This window comes from Pongo pygmaeus, chromosome 10, assembly GCF_028885625.2.
Source record: "Pongo pygmaeus isolate AG05252 chromosome 10, NHGRI_mPonPyg2-v2.0_pri, whole genome shotgun sequence".
NCBI classification, from domain to species: Eukaryota; Metazoa; Chordata; class Mammalia; order Primates; family Hominidae; genus Pongo; species Pongo pygmaeus.
In genome coordinates, this window is record NC_072383.2 from 109868986 (window position 1) to 109894438 (window position 25453).

A 25453-nucleotide genomic window follows, 5' to 3' on the forward strand; every position below is an offset into this window, starting at 1 on the left:
AAAATGGCCATTTCTCTTTGATTTAGCTGCTGGCAATCTTTTCATCTCCTTCCCTTTTTTTCCCATCTTGTTATTTAGGGAGAGAGGGAAAAGCCATTTCTCTTCCATCTGTTTGTCTCGCCTGTTGCTTTCTACAATGAGTGGGGTGGGGGAATGGCACCTGCCAGGGTTACCTGGGCCATCAGGAGTAAGTGCAGCATCTCTGTCTGTGTTCTCTGTCTGTCTGGATTCTATCCCTGGTGTTGGTCGGGGAGGGAAGGAGACCCCCCTGCACCTCGAACATTATGCTGGGGTCCTCCACAAAGACAGGGTCATTGTCAAGGGCAGCTGGAGGACAGTTTTAAGTGAAAACCTTGGGGTGCAAGAAACAAAAATGCGCCCAAGTGAGCTTCACAGCAGAATTGGTTATAATATTAGCTGTGCGCCAGGTGTGCAGACCGTATCCTTCATTCAGTCCTCAGCAGTCCTGTGAGGGAAGTATTGCTATTCTTGCCACTTTACAGATGAAGAAACTGAGGCTCATCAAGGTGAGAGGATTTGCTTAAGTTCTCACAGCCAATGGTGGAGCGGGGATTTGAGCCCAGGCTCACTAGTACAGTGCTGTCCTGTGGCTCTCTGGCATGACAGGCCAGACAAAGCAAAACTGGGCCTCCCAGAGGGTGGGACAAGCACCCAGGTGAACAGCCCAGAACCAAGGCGGGTGCTTCCCCCACAAGGGCTAGGGTCCCCCCTCCAGCCCTCTCTCTAGTCTGGCTTTCTCAGCTGCCCCATAGACTTTGGTGGAAGGTACCCCCTGACAGCAGCTGCTTACCTTCTGGGTTCCCCCACAGCACTCAAGCTAACAACCCAGACCAGTCAAAATCAACCAGTTCTAAATACAAACTCCCGAGTTAATAAGTATCACTGGTCTAGCCTGAGATCAGTGTCAGCCCCTGGTCCAGTCGGCTGAGGTCAGGACAATGCCTCGGTGCAAAAATGGCCACCACAGCCAATCTTAGGAGAGGAAGGAAGACCACAAACGAGCAGCCTGGCCATCTACCTCATCCACCCTCATGTCACTTAGCACAGAGTTGTCCTAAAATTGAGTATGAATGCCTTGGATGGAGTCCAGTCTCCCCTCAGCCTCTCCTCATCTCCTCTGGGCTACTGCACCTCCTGGACTTAGCTACCTGTGAGGTTCCTGAAGACATTTGGTTTTTTGCTCTCTGGAGGAATGGTGGAGTGATTCTCAGCAAACAGAAATGTTAGGTATTTATTAATACCTCAGGGTCTAGAAAGCTCTGCAGGTGTACCGATGCCAACCAGCCCCATGTCAGCAGTTGGGCAGAGATGCCAGCAGGTAGAGCCACCCAGGAGGCTAGTGGAGAGGGGCCCGTCTTAGTCTGTTTTGTGTTGCTATCATAAAATACCTGAGGCTGGGTAATGTATAAAGAAAAGAGGTTTACTTGGCTGACCGTTCGGATGGCTGCAAAGTTCAAGATTGGGAAGCTGCATCTGGTGAGGGCCACCTTCCTCTTGGGGTGGTAGGTGGAAGGGGAGAGGGCGTGTGCAGAGATCACATGGTGAGAGAGGAAACGAGAGAGAAACGAAGGAAGCAAGACTCTTTCACAACCTGCTCTCAGGAAATAATCCATTCCCAAGAGAGGACATTAATCTATTCATGAGAGATCCACCCCCACGGTCCAAATACTTCTCACTAGGCCCCAACTCCCAATACTGCTGCATTGGGGATCAAACTTCAACATGAGTTTTGATGGGGACAAGCCATGTCCAAACCATAGCAGAGCCCAATAGTCTGTAGTTTGTCCAGAAGTCAAGATAAAGAAATACGTGTTGCTGAGAATGGGTTGCTTCCAGTTCTGGCCCATTGGAGCCAAGCCCTGATGTCATCTTGTTTCATTCTTCCACATGCTTTTCCTAGAATCAAGACTTAACACCCCCACCCCACCCCCAGGTTCTCTGTGAAAGGGGAGCACCAGCTCGAATGGTTGAGAGTTAATTTTCATTTCAAACAACATGGCAGCCAAGACTGGATGTAGACATCCCACGTTGGCCCGACCCCATGGCTCATTCAACCCATGTTCCTGTCTCTGGCCAGGCCCTTGAGGGGCAGTTGGAGCAATCTGCTTCTTCCATGATACTGATCATCAGAACTTGGGCTGGCCAGCTTCCTGGGACCACCCCTGACAGTGTGACACTTTACAAAACTCAGCCTTCAGCTATGCAGTCTTAGGAAGCAGATCTCATGAGCTGACTCCTTATTGTGTGAAATAGGACTCATATGTCTCTGTTCTAAATTTTCCTTTTTCAATGTACAAGATGGGCTGATAGTTTGAAAAGTCATGAAAAGACCATGTTTTCTCATCCTTGCTTTCTTTGCTTGACAGGGGCAGACATAATTGTTCATCATTTCAACAAATATTTATTGGGCTTCTATTATGTGCCAGATGCTGTTCTAAGCAGTGAACAAAATGTTCTAGCAGAGTATGACAGATCAATAACAGTATCACCTGCTATTTGTTGAGGACCTACTACTCACTTTGACACTGGGCCAAGCTCAATTCATTATCGCATTGAATCCTGGCCTGATACAGAACTGTTATTATCCCCATCTTACAGGGGAGGAAATCTTAAAGGTTGAGTGACTTTCCTAAGTTGCAACAGCAAATAAGTGATGAAACTGAATCCTTCAAGACCAGAGGTTGGCAAATTATAGCCCATGGGCCAAATAAAGTTTTATTGGAACACAGCCGTGCACATTCATTCACATATTTTCTGCGGCTGCTTTCCCATGACAAGCGCAGAGTTGAGGAGTTGCAACAGAGATCAGGTGGCCTGAAAAGCTGAAAATACTTGCTCCGTGGCTCTTGATGAAAAAGGTTTGCTGATTTGTGTTCCTAGATTAGATTTGTAGGCCAGACATGGTGGCTCATGCCTGTAATCCCAGCAGTTTGGGAGACCGAGGTGGGCAGATCACCTGAGGTCAGGAATTCAAGACCAGCCTGGCCAACATGGTGAAACCCCATCTCTACTAAAAATACAAAAATTAGCCAGGCATGGTGGTGCATGCTTGTAATCCCAGGTACTCCAGAGGCTGAGGCAGGAGAATCGCTTGAACCTGGGAGGCAGAGGTTGCAGTGAGTCGAGATTCCGCCACTGCATTCCAGCCGGGGCAGCTGCATCCATCAACCCATCATCTATATTAGGTTTTTCTCCTAATGCTATCCTTCCTTCCCCTAATCCCCCACCCCACGACAGGCCCTGGTGTGTGATGTTCCCTTCCCTGTGTCCATGTGTTCTCATTGTTCAACTCCCACTTACGAGTGTGAACATGAGGTGTTTGGTTTTCTCTTCCTGTGTTAGTTTGCTGAATATGGTGGTTTCCAGTTTCGTCCATGTCCCTGCAAAGGACATGAACTCATCTTTTTTTATGGCTGCATAGTATTCCATGGTGTATATGTGCCACATTTTCTTTATCCAGTCTATCATTGATGGGCATTTTGGTTGGTTTTCTTTTACTCTTTATTATGGAAAAAATCCAGCATACAAAAGTAAACAGAATAAAATAATTGGTCAGTCCCATGGACCCAGTTTCAACAACTGTTCCTGCATGGCCACTTTCCTGTCACACCTCTAGATTATTTTGAAGAAAACTCAAGTCATTGTATCATTTCACCTGTAAATAGTATATATTTCTGGAAAAAGGAATCTCTTTTTAAATGTAACCACAATATTATCTTACCCTCAAAATTTTAATAGTATTTTCTTAATGTCATCAAATACCCAGTGTCCCTGGTTAGCCCTCCCATTTTTTAAAACAGATTTTTTTTTTTTTTTTTTGGAGACAGGGTCTTGCTCTGTTGCCCAGGCTGGAGTGCAGTGGTGCAGTCATAGCTCACTGCAGCCTCAAATTCCTGGGCTCAAGTGATCCTCCTGCCTCAGCCTCCCAAGTAGCTGGGACTACAGGCATGCACCACCATGTCTGGCTAAAATGTACCTCTTAAGTAGAATGATCAACTATCACAGCTTGGCCCTGGACTAGGTTCTGGGATGCAGAACTTTCAGTTTTAAAACTGAGAAGGTCTTGAGGTGCACAAATTTCCATGCTAAAACCAAGAAAGTCCCAGGCAAACTGAGACAAGTTGTCCCAGGCAAACTGAGACAAGTTGGTCAAGCCATGTCTTCTCATCTGTAAGCTCCCTATCCATCCCTTCCTGTATGTGTGTGTGCATATGTGTTCGTGAGCACATATGCCTGCTTTTTGTGTGTGGAAGTGACTGGAACAGTTTTTCCTGAAAACTTTCCTCTGACTGCAGCTGATTGGACCAGGGGCTGATGCTGGTCTCAAGCTAAGCCAATGATATTCATTATCCCAGGAGTCTGAATTCAGAACTGGTTGATTTTGACTGGTCTGGATTATTAGCTTTTTGCTTTTTTTTTTTAAGAGGCAGACCCCAGGCTGGTCTCAAACTCCTGGGCTCAAGCAATCCTCCTACCTTGGCCTCCCAAACTGGGTTATTAGCATGGGTGCTGTAGGGTGAACCCAGGAGCTGAGGCAGCCATTGTGAGGGGCACTTTCCACCCAGGAAGTGTTTGGGGCAGCTGAGAAAGTCGGCCTAGAGAGAGGGCTGGAGGAGGGACCTCACCCCTAGTAGGGAAGTGCCCACCTTGGTTCTGGGCTGTTCTTCTGGGTGCTCATCCTGTCCTCTGGGAAGCCCAGCTGTGCTTTCTCCAGCTCCCCATGTTGTCACTAGATAGCACTGTGCTCATGAGCTTGGGTTCAATCCCAGCTCTGTCCGGAGCTGCAAGACATTGAGCAAGTCCCCTCACCTCTAGCTGAGATTTTGCTGATCACAACCCCATGGTGTCATTTAACTTGTTCTTCCATCCTTGTATTTGCTATGCATGAGCAGTTGGATCTAGAGGCATGATCAGGTTCAGGTTCAATGTTTTTAGCAAATCTACTTACAGGTAATGCTGGGCACTTCCATCAGGAGTTTCCCAGTGTACAGCCTAGTCAATCCCAAGGCAGGGGCAGGGGGCAATTGGTAGCAAGGTCTGGACTGATCAGAACAGAACAGTTGAGGCTGCCTGGGGTTACATAAACTCCTCTCCCCCAGCATGTCAGGAAACCTCAGTCATTGGTCATTAATGAAAGCAGAAACCAGATTTCATTGCTTTGTAAGGTAATTAAATTACATTAAAAATCTACTCACACATGATTATTTGCATGCTTCCCACCAAATACATGCCTCTCCCTCATTTGCTGCCATCCTGGGCTCTTAGTTGGGAGCAATGAAGGCTGTTGTGGTGGCTTCTCAAGGCTGCTTGTCTTTGAGAAACAGCATGAAAAATGGGGTCCCCATCCAAGCCCCCCTACTCTGAGAAATGGAAGCACCCTCTCCCCACAGAGCATAGGGGATACAGCACCATTTGTATTTCCAACCCAAGGTGAACAGTTTTTGGTATTTTTTTCCCTTATAAATCATGTTGTTTCAAAGTTTTGTTGTATGGCAGGAGGTGAGAAGGAGAGCAGAAAAAATGCTTATATTAAATTGGTGGTGCAGCCAGGCACAGTGACTCACACCCATAATCCCAGCACTTTAGGAGGCCAAGGCAGGAGGATCACTTGGGCCCAGGAGTTTGAGACCACCCTGGGCAACATAGTGAGACCCCCATCTCTACCCAAAAAAAAACAATTTTTTTTTTTACTTTTTTAATTTTTTTCCATTGTTTTGATGCTATCTATCTAGTCATCCAGAAGCACGATTTTTCTTTTTTTAATGAACCAGGCATGGTGGCACACCCCTGTGTTCCCACCTACTCCAGAGGCTGAGGTGGGAGGATCACTTGAGCCCAGGAGGTCGAGGCTGCCATGAGCCATGATTACGCCACTGCACCAGTCTGGGCAACAGAGCGAGACCCTGTCTCAAAGAAAAATGATGCTGCTGGTATTCCTGGGAAAAAGAGAATGAGAAAACAATGAGGAGCATTCGAGCTAAGAGGTTTTCTCTGCATTTTGTGTCAGGTGCAAGGGGACAGGGTAGGGACGGAGGAAAAGGAGCTGGGTCTGCCCCACCCAAGTGCCTCCTGTTTGTGTCCAGGTCCACAACCTGGACACAAACAGAAAAGTAGGACCAGGGCGGCGTTTCATCCCCAAAGCGGAGTTGCAACCTCAGTTACCCACGGGGACCTGGCAGGTGCACGAAATGGACAACGCAGGCACAGACGAGACAACAGGGAGGAGTGGGGACTGGGGCAGGTGGGGACTCTGTAAGCCATCTGAAGGACTAGCCTGTACCCAGCTCAGGCAGATTACAGCAATCTGGTCTTGCAGCTCATTTTCGGAGCTGTGAGCACAAACTTCAGGGCCAAGCTGCCCTGTCTCACGATCCCTACTCTGCCAGCTTTCCTAGCTGCATGACCTGGGGCAAGTCTCTTGACCTCTCTGCGCCTCAGTTTCCTCATCTGGAAAGTAGAAATGATAACAGCACCTGCCACTGGTGTGACACAGAGATTCATCCAGTGAACGCCACCATCAGTGACACTGATTGCATGAAATCTGCTATGGTGGGAGTATTTACACCACAGCCATTGGCAGACACTACAAATTAGACCTTTTTTATTTTTTCTCACCAGACAGCCACTTGTTAAACCTTTACCAGCGCAGGCACCTTCCTCACAGGGCTTTTAGGATGATTTCTAGACTTAATATATATAAAGCACTTAAAACGGTGCCCAGCACACTGGCCACCCTCCAGTTCACTGTTATTCCTCTTTGTGTGATCAATGTGATTATAATGGGGGAACATGACACTACTGTGGCCACATCTTCCAAAGCTGGAAATCTTGATTTTTATGCAAAAAAACAAAAATCTCCGGATTCTTAAAGATTGGCTAACATCAATCAATTTTAAAACCTGAGTAAAACAAAGTGCATGTGAAATTCGGACCACAGGCTCCACGTTTGCAACCTTGTACTTAGAGGAATGGACTGTGGGTGTTGTCTGGCAAGGCGAGGTCCTTTCTCACCGAGTCTCACCTTTGTATGCAACTGCTCTCCCTCCTCGTTGAATCAACGGCCTGCCTCTCTTGTGTGAGCCTGTGCCTCTTCCTCCTTGAAGCCCTCCTAGCTGTGCCCTGCAGGGTACATGGCTCCGTCCTGGACTGTCCCTCCTCAAAGTGCTGCTTCCCTGCCACCCTCTGCTGTGGTCTGTCTTTCTGACTCTAGGACTGAGGGGCTGGGGCTGTGTTTTGTTCATCTTGGCATAGGGCTGTGTACATCAAGGATCATAATAATTAATAATAATAAAATCAACATCCATTGAGTATCTTCTGTTTGCTAGGCTATGTGCTAAGCACCTTTTATGTATCATCACCTTAATCCTGATGATAATCCTCAGATGTGGATATTTGTGCCCAAAGCCACAAAGAGGGAGGCATTTACTGGGAATCAAACCCAGGCTCCTCACCTCTGGAGCCCACTGCAGAGGGCTGAGTCCACAGCGAGCACCGCACGTGGAAAGTTAGGCAGCAAGGGCCCCGGCCAGACTGGGCTGGGATCAGACAGAGGAGGGCATGCATGCCCGGCTGAGGCTCTCCCGGGGCTGTCTCCAGCCACGCTCCACAGATACGTCCAGAAAGGACGCTGCTATATTTAAAAGCCTGGGCAGGGTGGCACTTCAGTGACATTTGGGCAGCCGCCTTTCCAGAAAGGGCAGACGTGTTCTTTTAGCTCCGCTCTTCTGAGCTGGTATTTCGGAGAACTTGTCAGGATCACTGCAAGGGGGAGGCCGCTGCCACTTGGGATCCCTGCAGCCTTCCCAGAGACATGGCTACTGCAGCACAGGGCTGAGAGAGCACAGGGTGGCGAGAGCTCATGGGCCAGGTCAGGGGGCAGCAGGTGTCCCTGGGGCCTGGCTTGTAGATCCTGGACAGCCCCGAGTCTCAAGAGGGCGCCTGTTGCTGGGGGCAGGATGGGGAGAGGGGTTCTTGGCATTGCTGACTCTCCGCCCATGCTCTGGTTTTTTGGCTTCAGCCCTCATGTTCCAGTGGCTTCCACCTCTCATGTTCCCCCTGGACGATGTCGTCATCTCACACACCCTCACAACCCTTTGGCCAGAAATTCCAAGAACCGTCTGTGGCCTGGCCAACCTCACCCTGTGTTTAACAGTGAACAAAGCATATCTTTTGTTTGTTTATTTGTTTGTTTGTTTTTGAGACAGAGTCTCTTGCTCTGTCACCCAGGCTAGAGTGCAGTGGTGCGATCTTGGCTCACTGCAGCCTCTGACTCTGGGTTCAAGTGATTCTCCTGCCTCAGCAACCAAAGTACAGGTGCCCGCCACCACGCCCGGCTAATTTTTTTTTTTCATATTTTTAGTAGAGATAGGGTTTCACCATGTTCGCCAGGCTGGTCTTGAACTCCTGACCTCAGGTGATCCACCCGCCTTGGCCTCCCAGAGTGCCGGGATTATAGGCGTGAGCCACTGCATCTGGCCCAAAGCCTATCTTTTAACTGCTGGTGTCTTCACACCCCAGCTGGGTCCCAATGTCCCTGCTCTCTAGGTGGGGACACTGAGGCACAGAGTGTTCCAGGAAAGCTGCTAGTTCTTTCTCCACCTAGGCATGCCTCGCCACCCAGGAAGGCTCACGTTCCTGCAGGCACCGCAAATGGCCTTTTTCTCCAAGCCCAGGTTGGAACTGAGTCAGAAGGGCCTCTTCTTCTGTGCGCAGGACTCACATGGAGGTTCGGCTGGCACTTTGCCAGCCACAGGGTGGGGAGGGGGATGCTGCCTGGAAGCAGAAGTAGGACAAGGACCAGCCCTCCTGTTGCAGCATTGTCTGTCTGTCACCCGGCTATGCAATCACTCCTTCGGGGCAGGGGAGGGGCTGGTGGGCTTTGAGAAATTTCAAGGAGGGGGGCGAAGCCAGGATAAAGTGGGTATCGGTCTAGGCCACAGAGAAACGCTAATGCTTATGGGGCCTGGACGGGCTCACACCCATACGGGGAGCCAAATGCAGACCCTCAGCCTGTCCCAACAGACGGCTGACACCGAGCTCCAGGTGGCCGCTGTCGATGGAAACATGGGCCCAGGGTGGCCAGATCCTCTAATTTCCCAAGAGAAGCCAGCAATTTGGAACTCTTCTGGTTTTTAAATACTGGCTCAATATATATGCACATATTTTCATGCTCACAGGACTTTATGGAGGTATAATTTACATACAGTAAAATGCGCAAATCTTAAGTGTATAACTTGATGAATTTTGACAGCTCAAATATTTTTAAAACACTGGAGGGTCCAAGAAAATATGTTGTCCATGGGGTGCATCTGGACCCACCATCCATGGCCCCCAGTCTCGTGTGTCGTGTGACCCCCGTGAACGAGGTGGGACACACACGTGCAGGGAGCACACACGACAGTATCCCATGGGGAGGGGCAGGCTTTGGCAAGAGCCCAGTGATCATGCATCATCCCTTTACTCACACAGCGCAGCGAACAGGCTCCGGAGCCCGGGCTGGGAATCCGAGCTCTGCCACTTGCCGTGTGACTTTGCGCACGTTTCCCCGCCTCTCTAAAGGCTCATTTTCCCCATCTGTGAAATGAGGAAGAGAAGGATACAGACCCCAGGGCTGTTGCACAGATTCACTGAACTCACATGATAAGCACTGAGGAAAAAGTCCCGGGTGCTATTGTCTTTTTTTTTTTTTTTTAATTAATAGACCCTTTTTTTTTTTTTTTTTTTTTGGTGGGGTTGGAGACAGAGTCTCACTCTATGCCCAGGCAGGAGTGCAGTGGCATAATCTCAGCTCACTGCAACCTCCGCCTCCCAGGTTCAGGTGATTCTCCTGCCTCAGCCTCCCGAGTAGCTGGGATCACAGGCACGCAACACCATGCCCAGCTAATTTTTGTATTTTTAGTAGAGACAGGGTTTCACCATGTTGGCCAGGCTGGTCTCAAACTCCTGACCTCAGGTGATCAGCCTGCCTTGAGCCTTCCAAAGTGCTGGGATTACTGGCATGAGTCACTATGCCCAGCCTAGACCCTATTTTTTAGAGCAGTTTTATTTGGATTTAGAGAGAATTTGAGCAGAAAGTATAGGGAGTTACCGTAGACTCCCTCTTCCCCCACCCCAATTCCCCAATGACTAACATCTCACGTTAGTGTCCGGTGCATTTGTTACCGTGATGAACCAGTGTCGCGACACGATTATTCACTACAGTCCATACTTTATGTGAGAGACCACTCTTTGTGTTGCAAAGTTCTAGGGGCTTTGACAAATGCATGATGTCATGTACCTACCGTCACAGTGTCATATAGGACGGTGTCACTGCCATCGGGAATATTTCTTAGTTCTCATGGCTGCTACAAAAAAAAAAGGCCAAAGTGGCTTACAAAGAGCTCCTGGTGAGCTGATGGGATCCCACCCCCTTTCCCTTCCACTCAGGGAATCACAGCACATTCAGGTGACAGAAGGGACATTTTAGGGGTGAACCTGAGTTCTGAATTACCCAAAATGGAAGCCACTTGCCCACTTCAGGTGGGGGGGTGGGGGCATCACACAAATTCCTTACCACACAACTGGTTCTGAGTCCAAAGACAGTCCCCCGCCCCCCAATTCACACCCTGCCTTGGCCCCTCGTGTGTGTATATTGGAGCCGCCTTCTCAGCCTCTCTGGGCCTCTAAAACAAGAGGACCCAGGGCCGCCCTGGGAGCGTTTGGAGGCTCAGATGTGCTAATTCCCATGAAAGGTCTTTGTAAGCTATAAAAAGCTCTAGATTAAAATTGGAAGGTATTATGATTATAATCAGTTAGGCAGAAAAACTGAACTGTTGGCAAAGCGAGCCTGGCCTTCAGAGGCTGAACCTTGGGAAGACATCCTCGTCGGTTGCACACAGGGGGCTGGTGGCAATTGTCTGTGGTTTGTTCCTCTGGGAGGAGGTGGCCTGAAAGACACACAGCTGGAAACTGCTTCTGGCTGAAATGGCAAAGTCAGAGCCGGAGCACCCACTCTAGGTTGTTCCTGCATGCATGACCTGCCAGCCACATGCCAAGCAGCATGGGGCCATGCTTGTGGCATCAGCAGCTCCCAAAAAGAGAAAACTGGACACAGATGCTTCCCAGAGCCCGTGAAAGTGGATCTGGATTCCCAGCTTCATGTACTGGCCACACCCCAGGCAGGGCAGGAAACATAACTTCTGCCCTGGTCTCATCTCCATATATGACCATATCAAAGAATTGATACTGCAGCTTTCAGCTCATTGGGTATTTTTTTTAATACCCAAAAGCGAAATTTATTTGCAAGGTGCTAAAGAAAGCCTCCTGTCCCTTTTATGCCAGGAGCCCTCGGAAGAGAAGTGAAATTGTGTATTCACTGCTAAAAAAAAGCCCTGGCTTATACAATTTTAACAATAGAAAAATGATCTTTGTGCTTCGGTGCATGGATGCTTAGAGGAAAACAGGCAGTCTGTTCAGGTAGCTGGTGAATTACAAATGAGTGGTTCCCCTTTGTTTTGAGTGACAAGCAATTTAAATGCAGTCTTACGTGGAGGCCTGGAAATTGTTTTTCCCCCAGAAGAGAGAGAACGAGAGGAAAAGGAAAAGAGAAAAAAGCTTCCTTTTGGAACTGAGAGATTATATTAGTTGCCACCGAGCGGAGGTGAGCAGTTAGAACTTCATTTGATAATTATAAAATCAGTAGTTTGTGATTGGACATAATTGATGATTACACTGTTGCTAATAGCAGGCCTGCCAGCCGTTGCTTATGGGACATTTCATTTTTGCACTGCTTCCAAGCCGTGAAAGCCAGCCTGGCACGGAACACCACTCGCGGTATCTCCGGGAGCCTGATGTAAATGCATTTGGGGGATTGTATTATGTTGGATCAAAAGTGTTCTTAATGCCGACATTTGAAAACACTTTGCTCTGTGCCTTATTTTTACCCTGGGAATAATTACAAATATTAGAATAAAATTGCATGGTGTTCCTCTTCCTGCAGACCCTCCCCTCAGTCAGAGCCTGGGTGGGTAGGTGGGCTTCCTAGGTCTTGCACTGGCCTCATTTGGTCCAGAGGGGTGCAGGGGATGTTCATGTGAGGGCAAGACAATATCTGTCTGTCTGTCTCTCTCTCTATCTGTCTGTGTGGGCCAGGATTACAAGGCTCACATGTGTAATCCCAGCGCTTCAGGAGGTCAAGGCAGGAGGATCACTTGAGGCTAAGAGTTCAAGACCAGCCTGGGCAACATAGCAAGACCCTACCTCTACAAAAAAAGAAAAAAAAAAAGAAAATATTAGCCAGGCATGGTAGCGTGTGCCTGTAGTCCCAACTACTTGTGAGGCTGAGGCAGGAAAATCGCTTGAGCCCAGGAGTTTGAGGCCACAGTGAGCTATGATGGTACCACACCACTGCACTCCAGCCTGGGTGACAGAGTGAGACCCCATCTCTAAAAGATATATATATTATATCTGCCTTGGGGAATTAGAATCTAGAATCAATGCACAACTGAGTTTGAAGGAGCCTTCAGCCCATAGCCCGGCACCTTCACTTTACAGATGGGGAAACTGAGGCTCTGAAAGGGAAAATGACTGCCCAAGGTGAATGGGGATGCAGGCCCCAGTTAAAACCAGAACCCAGGTCTCCTCACCCCCCAGGCTAGTTTCTCCTCTTTCCTACCCTGCTATTTGCTTCCTCAAGACAAGCGCTGGGATTTCTGGGGCAGATCCTGGGCCTCTGTCCCCTCCCTACCGGGAGCTTGCAAGAGGCCTCCACAGAGCAGTCAGGACCTCAGCTGAGTTTGAGCTGCTAGGAGGGCATCATTCTCCACTGTTCTCTGGGAAGCCTCAGGGTTTTATGTAAGTTTGGCAGTTTGGCAGGATTAGCTCAGGGAGGCTCTTAATTTCCTTCCTTATATTATTTATGGTTTGTTCATTCAGTCAGTTTTGGTTTATTGCCCGCTCTGTGCCCAGCCCCGCCTGGGCTCTGAGGGAGAAAAATGTTCATATCATAGCAGGAGCCATTGAAGATCATCCAGTAGGCCAGGCATAGTGGCTCACGCCTGTAATCCCCGCACTTTGGGAGACTGAGGCAGGAGGATCATATGAGCCCAGGAGTTCGAGACCAGTGTGGGCAACATAGTGAGACCCCCACCTCTAAATGAATGAATGAATGATTATCCAGTTGTTAAAGCCCCAAGCTGTGGAGTCATCGTGGCCCCTCTTTTGCTCTTATGCCTCCAACGTCCACTCTGTGTTCCCAAGGAGCAAATCCTGTGGCTTGACCTTCAGAATCCCAGAATCCTAGCACCACTGCCACCATCCTGCTCTGAGCTGCCTGGGTTGTTCTCCTGGAACTCGGCAGGAGCCACTTCCCTGGTCTCCCTGTTTCCACCCCAGACCCTCAGTCCCTTCTCCACACAACAGCCAGATGGGTCCTGTTAAAACGCGTGTCAGATCCCTCAAATCTGCTCTCCTCTGTGCAAAACCCTCCCGTGGCTCCTCAGACCCCTCGGAGAGAAAGTCTGCGTCCCCACAGTGACCCCCAGGGCTCTTCCCCCCCCTCACCTCCTGACCCCCCTTTCTTCTTCCACTTCGTCTACCACCTCCCGCCACACCAGCCTCTCTGCTGGCCTTCAAACAAGCCAGACAGCCCCTGCCCCAGGGCCTTTGCACCTGCCGTTCTCGCTGTCTGCAATACTCTTTCCCAAAGCTCCCCACGATGCCGTCCCCTCCTGTGGCCCCACATGCCCTGCCCAGGACTCCTGTCACCTCCCTACTCCATTCTCCTCCCCTGCACTTGACGACTGTCCCACAGTCTCTTTCACGATTTATTTCATTGCCCGCCTCTGCCTCTAAACGTGTCAGCTCCACAGAGGTAGGCGTTTGGGCCACTCTTGCTTGGTGCTGAATGCCCGGTACCTAGAACAGCCCTGTCCCTAGGAGATGCCTGATTAATATCTGTTAAGCAAATAAATGTATTAGGCATCTGTGATGGGTCAAGCCCTGTCTTAATGCTTTGCATGTATGGTTTTATTTTTATTTCATTTATAAAATATTGTTTTTTTAGAAACGGCCTTTTTTTTTGAGATGGAGTCTAGCTCTGTTGCTCAAAAGTAGTTGTGGGTTTTGCCATTTTTGTTTTGTTTTGTTTTTGTTTAGTAGAGACAGAGTTTCACTATGTTGGCCAGGCTGGTCTTGAACTCCTGACCTCAGGCGATCCACCAGCCTCAGCCTCCCAAGGTACTGGGATTCCAGGTGTAAGCCACCATGCCCAGCCATATTCAATCTTTTTAAATGCTAGTCTCTACCCTTGGGATGCCCACTGGCTAGTTGAGGAAATGGAGCAATGTCTGGATAGAAGCTAGCATTCCTGCAGCCCTGATGTCAGCAGATGCTGACAGATGCGTGAGTGCCCTGTGTTCAGAGGTAGGGATGCTCAGAATCCAGACCATAGGATCACTATGTATTTAGCACTGGGGGAGGGCTGGCTTGATTCCCTGGGCATGCACATAGTAGCTGCTCAGTGTGCACCATCTGCTGCTGTTGCAGAGTTACTGTGCACCCCGTGCCCATCATCATTGCAGGTTGAGGCATTGAGGGCAGAATCTGGAAGCCAGACCTGCACATCTGAGGAGTGGGGGCCTCAGAGCTCAAGCTCTGAATCACTGACTTACACATGAGGGTTCAAAATGAATTAATGACTTACACCTGTGAGTTCAAAATGAATTAGTGACTTACACCTGTGAATTCAAACTGAGTGACTTACACCTGAGGGCTCAAAACAAATTAATGACTGACACCTGAGGGTCCAAAAATGAATTCGTGACTTATACCTGAAAGTTCAAAATGAATTAATGACTTACACCTGAGGGTTCAAAATGAATCAGTGACTTACCCCTAAGGGTTCAAAATGAATTAGTGACTTACACTTGGAATTCAAAATGAATTAGTGATCTACATCTGAGAAGGCAAAACAATGACAATGACAGGTGGCCAAATGCATTAATTCTGTTCCAACCAATCAGTCTTTTTTTTTTCTTTTTGAGACAGAGTCTTGTGCTGTCACCCAGGCTGGAGTGCAGTGGCACGATCTCGGCTCACTGCAACCTCTGCCTCCCAGGTTCAAGAGATTCTACTGCCTTAGCCTCCTGAGTAGCTGAGATTACAGGTACTCTCCTAATATTTGTATTTTTAGTAGAGACAGGGTTTCACATGTTGGCCAGGCTGGTCTCGAACTCCTGACCACAGATGATTCCTCCGCCTCGGCCTCCGAAAGGGCTGGGATTACAGGCATGAGCCACCACACCCAACCTTAATCAGTCTTTAGAACCAGCTGGTGCTGGCTCCTGAAACAGGCTAGGATGGGGCCTCTCTGGGACCCCTGGGTGACCCTCCAGAGGGCCAGAGAGAGTCTCCAATTTCTGCCCCATTTTGGCAGGAGCCTGAGAACCCAGTTTGACAACAGTAGCTATCAAAAACAAAAGTCAAACTTATTTCTTATTTAATCCCTGACTTTAAAATGTAATTTTCATTTGCTCAGCAGCATCACTGATGGATGGCAGAGAGCACATTAGCACTCGCCCGGGAACGGGGCCCCCGGCAGACACACCTGGAGGCAGGCAGGGTCGAGTCCTGCAGCTCCTCCTGGCCTCCCGTCCCCCACCTACCTGCCTGCCTGGCTCCTCCAGCTCTTTTGGTTATTCCAGCTGCTTCCACCAGCCCCCAACCAAAGAATCGATTCTGAGTGGAGGCTGAGAAGCATGGGCTTTGCTGTCAGACTAAGCTGGGTCTGGGTCTCAGCTCCCAGCACCATGTGGCCATCACCCTGTGTGCCTCGACATCTTCATCTGTTAAATGGGATAGTCACACCCCCAGAGTGATGAGGGTTAAGCTAATGTGCATCCAGTATATAGCACAGTGCCTGGCACAGAGTCAGTGCTCAGTAGTCACTGTTATCATCAATAATAATGCACAAATCAGCCAATCGAAGTAGCTGTTACCCCCATTTTCCAGGTGGTAGGAAATCAGAAGGGTGCTGTAAAGAAAAGGAATCTTTCACAGAGACTGTCAGAGTGAGTGGGAACCCTCAGGATAGTCTAGCCAGACCTCCCCCACGTGTGGGTCTCCCTGAGTACCTTTACAGCCTCACAGATACAGGGGCATGTACATTGATGCCTCCCCTGGTGGGGAGCTCAGTACCTCCCACCCAGACCCCACAGCAGCCCTGAGTGATCAACAGGAGCCCCTCCCACTCTGGTACAGCGGAGCAAGTCTCGGCCCTGCTTCATGGCTTCCAGGGGTTCTCATCGCTCCTCTCCATGGCCCATCAGCTCCTACCCACCGACCAAACCCATCTCCCACCACAGCCGCCCTCGCTCTCTGTGGCCCTCCTTTCTTCTCTGTGTCTCCCCCCACTCTTGCCCCTCTTTGCCTTCTGTGTGGCCCCCTGATCTGCATGCCCTAGAGGGACAACCAGCCTTCAGAGGCCATCAAGGGACACCCCTTCCCCTCTGAACCCAGCTCATTCCTTCACTCCCCGATCTCTGGGTTGCCTCTCCATTGCCCGAGCTCATTCTGAGACCCTCCAGGCACCTGCCTCCTCTCGCTTGCCCACCAGTCTTCAGCTTCTTCTGGAATTCCTGCCACATCAGACATCCACCCCCCATCATCTCTCAGAATCACGCTACCCTCTCCAGAGCCCAGGACCCAGTGGTAGAGGGAGGCTGTTCTCAAAGTATGTTCCACGGAACCCAGGGAAGGCGTTGTGCAGTCTCGATGGCAGGTCCCCCTTTTCATGCCCACAGCACTTGGAGAAGCACAGTTTACAGCTGCAAGTCTGGGCCCTGGAGTGAGAGGCACCTGGGCACCGATACCACCTCTGCCACTAACTAGTTCTCTCATCTTAGCCAAGTGACTTAATATCCCTGCCCCTTAGTTTCTTTCTTCGTCTGTAGAACAGGGCTGATCACAATGCTCACATCCTAAAGGTGTGCTTGGGGGAAGGCAGGGATTTCAAAGAAGATGCCTGGAGCACATAGTAAGGCTTAGAACTTGGCACAGAGCGGTTCTCCGTGGCTCCCAGATGTCCCTGCGACCTCAGACAGCTTGGCGGAGCTCAGCCTGGGGGAGGGGGCCCAAATTTTCTGTTTTTAACCACCTGGCTGAAAAGAGCTATGTGGCTAGAGCAGGCTTGACTTGCCCCTGGCAGAAGCAGTTCTACACCTGCTGTGTTCATCCTCGGGGGACTAAACACATTGTCACCCCTCGTATCACAGTGGGCTGTGTAAATGCCATGTGCTTCCACAGATGCTGAGCTATTCCTGACGGTGACCTTCTTGAGGGTGTCTGTGGATGGTCTCCACCTCCTCCCTCTTCCCTCCTCCTCCCTCTCCTTCCTCCCCCTCCCACTTCTTCCTCCCCTTCCCTTTTCCCCGTCTTCCTCCCTTTTCCTCTTCCTCCTCCTTCTTCCTCTTCCTCCTCCCTCCTCCTCCCTCCTCCTCCCCCCACTTCTTCCTCCTCCCTCTTCCTCCTCCCTCTTCTTCCTACTCCCTCTTCCTCCCCTTCTTCCTCCACTTATTCCTCCCCCTCCCACTTCTTCCTCCCCCTCCCTCTTCTTCCTCCTCCCTCTTTCTCCTCCTCTTTCCTCTTCCTCCTCCTCTTTCCTCTTCCTCCTCCCCCCTTCCCTCTTCCTCCTCCTCCTCTTTCCTCTCCCTCCTCGTTCTCCTCCCTGCTCTTCCTCCTCCCTGCTCTTCCTCCTCCTTCCTCTTCCTCCTCCTCCCTCCTCCTCCTTCCTCCTCCTCCCTCACCCCCCCTCTTCCTCCTTCCTCCTTCCTCTTCCTCCTCATTCTCCATCTTCCTCCTCTTCCTCCTCTTTCTTCTCATCTTCCTCCCTCTTTCTCCTCCTCTTCCTCCCTCTTTCTCCCTCTTTCTCCTCCTCCTCCATCCTCCTCCTCCTCTTCCTGTCTTTTTCTCCTCCTTTCCACATGGCCTTCAAGGGTGTTCCTGTCATAGGGCAAATCTGTCATTCTGGGCACTTTGCTGCTGCCCTTCTGTGTGGTTGGGCAGAGCCATGAGACAGAAACACACAGCCTTTTATTGAACATGGCCTTTTATGCCAAGCTCACTTGTTCCCAGCACGTGGGTGAATTGCATTGAGTTTCAGCCCTTAGAAAAGATATCCTATGTGATGAGAAGAAGAATTTTCTGATTTATTTGAAAACTTTCATCAGCTTCCATGGGACTCTTTGCTGCATGTTAGCTCATCCTGCCCCAACAGCTTTGTAGGCAGGTAGAGGTTATTCTTCCCACTTGATGCACGAACAAACTGGGGCCAAGAGATGCTCATAGTGACATTGGGCCCAGTACCGGGTCAGGCTCTGATGCCGTCAGGAATTTAAGGACTTCGGTGGCTCACGCCTGTAATCCCAGTACCTTGGGAGGCCAAGGCGGGCGGATCACCTGACGTCAGAAGTTTGAGACCAGCCTGGCCAACATGGTGAAACCCCATCTCTACTAAAAGTATAAAAATTAGCCAGGTGTGGTAGTGCATGCCTGTAATTCTAGCTACTCAAGAGGCTGAGGCAGGAGGATCACTTGAACCTGGGGGGTGGAGGTTGAAGTGAGCTGAGATTGCGCCACTGCACTCCAACCTGGGCGACAGAGCAAGACTCCATCTCAAAAAAAAAAAAAAAAGCGGAATTTAGGGACCTGGCCTTCCACAGACAGCCAGTCATTGCCTTGGAACGAGACTGAATGAGGCAGGAAATCTACACGGCTCCTGTCTTTGAAAGTCACATTGACTTTGGGAAGCCCTAAACATGAACTGATTCACACTGAGTGCCAGTCCAGGATTTCTTTTGTTTGTAAAGATAGGGTCTCATTCTATTGCCCAGGCTGATGTGCAGTGGTATGACCACAGCTCACTGCAGCCTCAAACTCCTGGGCTTAAACGATCCTCCTACTTCAGCCTCGTGAGTAACTAGGACTACAAGGGTGTGCCACCACACCTGACTAATTTTTTCAGGGTTCTTTTTCTTTTTTTGAAACAGGGTCTTTCTCTGTTGCCCAGGCTAGAGTGCAGTGGCACGATCATGGCTCATTGCAGCCTCAACCTCCCACACTCAAGTGATCCCCCCTCCTCAGCCTCCCAAGTAGCTGAGACCACAGGCATACACCACCACACCCAGCTCTGTGTGTGTGTGTGTGTGTGTGTGTGTGTGTGTGTGTGTAGATAGGATCTTGCTATGTTGCCAGGCTGGTCTCAAACTCCTGGACTCAAGCAATCCTCCCACCTTGGCCTCCCAAGGACTGAGATTATAGGTGTGAGCCACTGTACCTGGCCTCAGTATAATTTTTTATCTCTGCTTTTAAAAATATTGTCCAGCTGTTAGATGAACCCCTAAAGCAAGGATCAGCTAACTTTTTTCTGTAAGGGGCCAGATAGAAAATATTTTTAGCCTCGCAGGCCACAAAGTCTCTTTCACAACTACACAACTCTGCCCTTGTAGCATAAAAGCAGCCATAGACACGTAAAACAGTGACCATGCCTTTGTTCCAATAAAACTTTATTTACACAAACAGATGAAGGGCCAGATTCACACCAAGAACCAAAGATTGCCAACCATTGATCCGTGAGATCAACAGTGTCCAGCAGGAAAAGAACACAAGCCACATTTGTAATTTAAAATTTTCTAGTAGTTACAATTTAAAAAGTAAGAAGTGTAGCTGGACGCAGTGGCTCATGCCTGTATTCCCATCACTTTGGGAGGCTGAGGCGGGCAAATCACTTGAGATCAGGAGTTCAAGACCAGCCTGAGCAATATGTTGAAACCCCGTCTCTACTAAAAATACAAAGATTAGCCAGGCGTGTGGTGCACATCTGTAATTGCAGCTACTCTGCACTCCAGCCTGGGTGACAAAGTGAGACTCTGTCTCAAAAAAAATAAAAAGAAATAAGAAGTGGGTGAATTTAATTTTAATAATATATTTTATTTAGCCTGACATGTTCATAACACTAGCATTTCAAAATGTAATCCATATAAAAATTATTGACTTTGGGAGGCCAAGGCGGGTGGATTGCCTGAGCTCAGGAGTTCAAGACTGGCCTGGGCAACATGGTAAAACCCCATCTCTACTAAAATACAAAAAAATTAGCCAGGCATGGTGGTGGGCACCTGTAATCCCAGCTACTCAGAAGGCTGAGGCAGGAGAATTGCTTGAACCTGGGAGGCAGAGGTTGCAGTGAACCGAGATCACACCACTGCACTCCAGCCTAGGCAACACAGCGAGACTGTCCAAAAAAAATTAAAAAAAAAAAATTATTGCTGGGTGCGGTGGCTCACGCCTGTAATCCCAGCACTTTGGGAGGCTGAGGCAGGCAGATCACGAGGTCAGGAGCTCAAGACCATCCTGGCTAACACGGTGAAACCCCGTCTCTACTAAAAATACAAAAAATCAGCTGGGCATGGTGGCAGGCGCCTGTAGTCCCAGCTACTCAGGAGGCTGAGGCAGGAGAATGGCGTGAACCCAGAAGGTGGAGCTTGCAGTGAGCTGAGATCGTGCCACTGCACTCCAGTCTGGGCTACAGAGCAAGACTCTGTCTCAGAAAAAAAAGTACTAGGGTATTTTACATTCCTTTTTCTTTCTAAGACTTAGAAATGCTATATTTTACACTTACAACCCATCTCAGTTTGGAATCGTTGCATTTCAAGTGCTCAGTAGCACATGGACCGGTGGCTGCCTTATTGAACAGCTCCGCTCCAGTGGGGAAAACTTAAGACCAAAACTATTATCCTCCTTATAATGTTAGATTTAGTCTTCCCCACTGGAAGAGATAAATCATGCACCATTATAAACTGATAAGTGCCATGAAGGGAAAGTAGGGTGTGCTCTAGGCAGGGACAGGGAAACATTAAAGGAATCTTCCAGCATTTGTCCCCACCCTTGCTCAGTCTCTCGTTGGAGGCCAGTGCCTTTCCTCAGACCCCACCCACCACATGCACTCAGCTCAGGCAACCGTAAAATGGAACACTGAGTCATTCTTCTGGCTGGTCTTTGATAATTCTCCTTCTAAGACCCACGAGATGAATTGCTTTTGTTTCTCATTGTTTTCTTGGATGCCAAGTCACCAGCACCGCAGCCTCTTGCCCAGGGCAGCTGTAGTTGGCTTGTAAGGCAGCGGCATCCTCATGGGCTCTGAACGCCCAGCCCCACTGGCTGGGGTAATTTTTCTATCCAGGACAAAAGGAAGGCAGCATTTGAATTCAGAATGGCAATTTGAATCCCCAGACCTGGTATGAATCTTGGCCCTGCCATTTGCTAACCGGGTGACCTTGGGCAAGTGGCTTGACGTCCTTGAGCCTCTGTTTTCTAATCTGTATGATGGGGCAGGTGGCAGCAGCCATTCGGTGATTGATGTGTCTGTGGAGACAGACTATCATGAATAGTAAAAGCTTCTGGCACACAGTAAACATTCGGTGCCATTTTTTTTTTATTAGCCCATCAGGGATGCCCCTCCCCAAGATTCTGAATGAATTGCCCCCTCCTCAGGGCTCACAGGAGCTGCCAGTGTTTGCACCCCCTCCTGTGCATTTCTTTTGTTTGTAAAGATAGGGTCTCATTCTGTTGCCCAGGCTGATGTGCAGTGGTTATTCTTCCTACTGGCCGTAGCTGTGTCTCCCACTCAACTGCATGCCCCCAGAAACTGACTCTTGTCCATCTAAGCAAAGATAAAAATCTACCCACAGGGCTGGGCGCAGTGGCTCAGGCCTGTAATCCCAGCACTGTGGGAGGCCGAGATGGGCAGATCACTTGAGGTGAGGAGTTCAAGACCAGCCTGGCCAACATGGTGAAACCCCATGTCTACTAAAAATATAAAAAATTAGCCAGGTATGGTGGCGGGTGCCTGTAATCTCAGCTACTTGGGAGGCTGAGGCTGAGGAGAATTGCTTGAACCCAGAAGGCAGAGGTTACAGTGAGCCGAGATCGTGCCACTGCACTCCAGCCTGGGCGACAGAGCAAGACTCCATCTCTAAATAAATAAATAAATAAAATTTAAATTTAAAAAAGATCTACCTACAGCTTGGTGATTTTCCCTTTGTCTAGCTTCTAGAACTTTTTTTCTGCCCTCCCCCAAGTGACTTCCCCTTCTCGGGGAGATAATTCCTGATGTTCTGTTACCAAACTGGGTTAGCCTCCCCCCAACTTACATACTCCCAAAGCCACCCTGTGCTTTTCTGCCAAGCGTTTAGCACTTGTAATTAATGAGTCATCTGGGGAAGCTGCCTTAATGCCAGTGTCCCCACCGGACTGTAAGTCCCATAAGGGTGGGGCACAAGTCTGCCTTATTCATGGCTGGGTTCTCAGCCCACAGTGCTTGGCGCATAGCTGGTGCTCAGGAAACATTTGTTGAGGGAATGAGAGACTGTCATCCATGCTGGAAGGTGAGAGACCAGGGACTTTCTCAGACTAACAGTGAGAGAAATTACAGAGATTTTGTAATGGACCTTTTTTTTTTTTTAAAGATAGGGTCTCACTCTATTGCCCAGGCTGAAGTGCAGTGGTGCAATCATAGCTCATGGCAGCCTCGAAATCCTGGCCTCAATCCTCTTACCTCAGGCTCCTGAGTAGCTAGGACAACAGGCACGAGCCACTCTGCCTGGCTAATTTTTTTATCTTTTGTAGAAACAGGCTCTCACTATGTTGCTCAGGCTGGTTTCGAACTCCTGAGCTCAAACAGTCCTCCCACCTCAGCCTTCCAAAGCGCTGGGATTAAAGGCGTGAGTCACCACTCCCACCCTGAAACTAACCTTTTTTAATCACTTTAATCACCCATACATTTCCATCTCTTTTAAAGAGGGTAATTCTGTTACCCTCCAATATTTGTTGAAGTTGTTTGATATCTTATGAGAGCTTTAACAATTTGTCTTTAATTTTCAGTGGCAAGAAATATTCTCTAGACGTGTCCCACTTTCCTCCTAAAACATGTATCATATTTGAACTTCCAGTCTACCCTTTACTAATAAGAAGAATAAGAGGGACCGTGTGCCGGGCCCTGTGCTTAGCACTTAGGTGCGGCTCCATTTAATCCCAACAGGCCTAGGAGGTAGGTCCTGTTATTTACCCGCATTTTATAGACGAAGAAACTGAGAATCGGAGAGGGGCAGTGCAAGGTCACACAGCCTGCACACAGTGGAGCTGGGCTTTCAACCCAGATTTTCTAACTCCAGAGCCCACACTTTTAACCTTCGTTTCTCCTTCTTGCCCCTCCCCGATCCCATGTTTGCACAGGTAGAAAATGACTAAGGCCAGGTGCGGTGGTAGCCTGTAATCCCGGCACTTTGAGAGGCAGAGGCAGGGGGATCGCAGAAGGTCGAGATGAGCCTGGGCAACGTAGCAAGACCCCATCTCTTAAACAAGAAAAAAATACGTGGCCAGCCATGGTGGCTCATGCCTGTAATCCCAGAACTGTGGGAGGCCAAGGTGGGCAGATAACCTGAGGTCAGGAGTTTGAGACCACCCTGGCCAACGTGGTCAAGCCGTCTCTACCAAAAGTACAAAAAAATTAGCTGGGCATGGTGGCAGGCACCTGTAGTGGTAGCAGGCACCTGTAATCCCAGCTACTCAGGAGGATGAGGCAGGAGAATTACTTGAACCCAGGAGGCGGAGGTTACAGTGAGCTGAGATCACTCTATGGCACTCCAGCCTGGGCGACAGAGCAAGACACTGTCTCAAAAAAAAAAAACAAACAAACAAAAAAAAAACCTGCCAGTGTTTTCTTGTGGAAAAAAAAATGATGGCATTTGCTTGCAGACACAGATACCATGGTTACACATGACTCTTTCTCTTGTTGTCTCCAAAGGTGGTGGCCCTTAGTAAGAGAAGTCAGGAGGCGGAGGCTGCTTTTCTGAGTGTTTACAAGCAATTAATTGAAGCACCAGGTAAGAAATGCTTGGGCTCCGTAATTGAATTGTTAACGACAATAAGTAGCCATTAGGACTGTGACACAGGGATTTTGAGATGGGATGTGGGGACATGCCTGGGCTCCTGGGTGAGGCCAGGCACTCTGTATAGGGCAGGGGGAGCTGTGGCCAGTCTGGTGTGACATGTCCCCACAGGGCTCCCCCGATCTTCCTTCATCATGTTGTCACATCAGCCAGGAGCCTGCTTTAGGGGAACTCCTGATGAGATATCCCACCTGGACCTACTTGGGGAGCTGAAATCTTACCCACTAGAGCCCCCATCCCATTAGCACAGAAGACTGAGGGCACCCAGTGCTCTCTGCCTGCAGGGGGCAATAGAGGCAAGACCTCCAGTGCCTCCCCCAGAATGGCACAGCCAACCCCAAAAATCTGCTGTTGAGTAAAAGCCAGCCCCAGAAGAGCACATCCTGTAGGATTCCACCTACAGAAAATCTAAAAACAGACAATTAATGTTACTCAGTGGTCAAAAGGGGGAAGCAATCCATATGGCCATCAACGGATGGATGCATAAACAAAATGTGGCCTAGACTTAACAAGGGAGTATTACTCCCTTTCCATGAAAAGGCATGGAGGGCCGGGTACAGGGGATCACGCCTATAATCTCAGCACTTTAGGAGGCCGAGGTGGGCTGATCACCTGAGGTGAGGAGTTCGAGACCAGCCTGGCCAACCCAGAGGTTTTAGTAGAAATCCCATCTCTACTAAAAATACAAAAATTAGCCAGGTGTGGTGGTGGGCACTTGTAATCGCAGCTACTCGGGAGGCTGACACAGGAGAATCGCTTGAACCCAGAAGGTGGAGGTTGCAGTGAGCTGAGATCATGCCTGCACTCCAGCCTGGATGACAGAGCAAGACTCTGTCCTCTGTCTCAAATAAAAAAGGAATGGAGCTGTGATATGTGCTTTAATGAAGATGAACCTCAAAAACACAGTGCTGAGTGAAGGAAGCCAGAAACCAAGGCCACGTAGTGTAGGATTCCATTTACGTGAAATATCCAGAACAGGCAAGCCGTAGATAGAGTCGATTAGTGGTTGCCCGGGGCTGGGGAGGGAGATTGGAGAGTGACTGCTTAATCAGTATGAGTTTCTTTTTGGGGGATAAAAATATTCTGGAACTAAGTGAACAAGTGGTTGTAGAACATTAAGAATGTACTAAATGCCATTGAATTGTTCACATTAAAATGATAAATTTTCTGTTGTATGAATTTCACCTTAATTGAAAAAAAAAAGTCAACCTGTACTGTTGGAAATCAAGATCGTGGTTTCAAACACTTGAAGGGGGGCAAGAGTTCCTGGGAGGGGCCTCTGGGTGCTGGGACTGTGGTTTCTCGATCCTGGTTTGGGTAACAGTTTGAGAACATTTGGTTGTACACAAAGGATCTATACATATGCCAGACATCCATAAAAGCTTCCCCTATTTTATTTTATTTTATTTTATTTTTGAGACAGGGTCTTGCTCTGTTGCCCAGGCTGGAGCGCA

At 49.1% G+C, this 25453-nt stretch overlaps 1 protein-coding gene across 5 annotated transcripts in view; it reads left to right on the forward strand.

Moving 5' to 3' along the window:
* The window catches only part of CUX2 (cut like homeobox 2), a 323600-nt gene that overhangs the window by 209059 nt on the left and 89088 nt on the right, over positions 1–25453 (forward strand). For all 5 annotated transcript variants that reach the window (XM_063647060.1, XM_054442119.2, XM_063647062.1 and 2 more), the window contains exon 4: positions 23855–23933. In XM_063647060.1, the coding sequence (XP_063503130.1) occupies positions 23855–23933 (79 nt within the window). The remainder of the gene's footprint in view (positions 1–23854; positions 23934–25453) is intronic.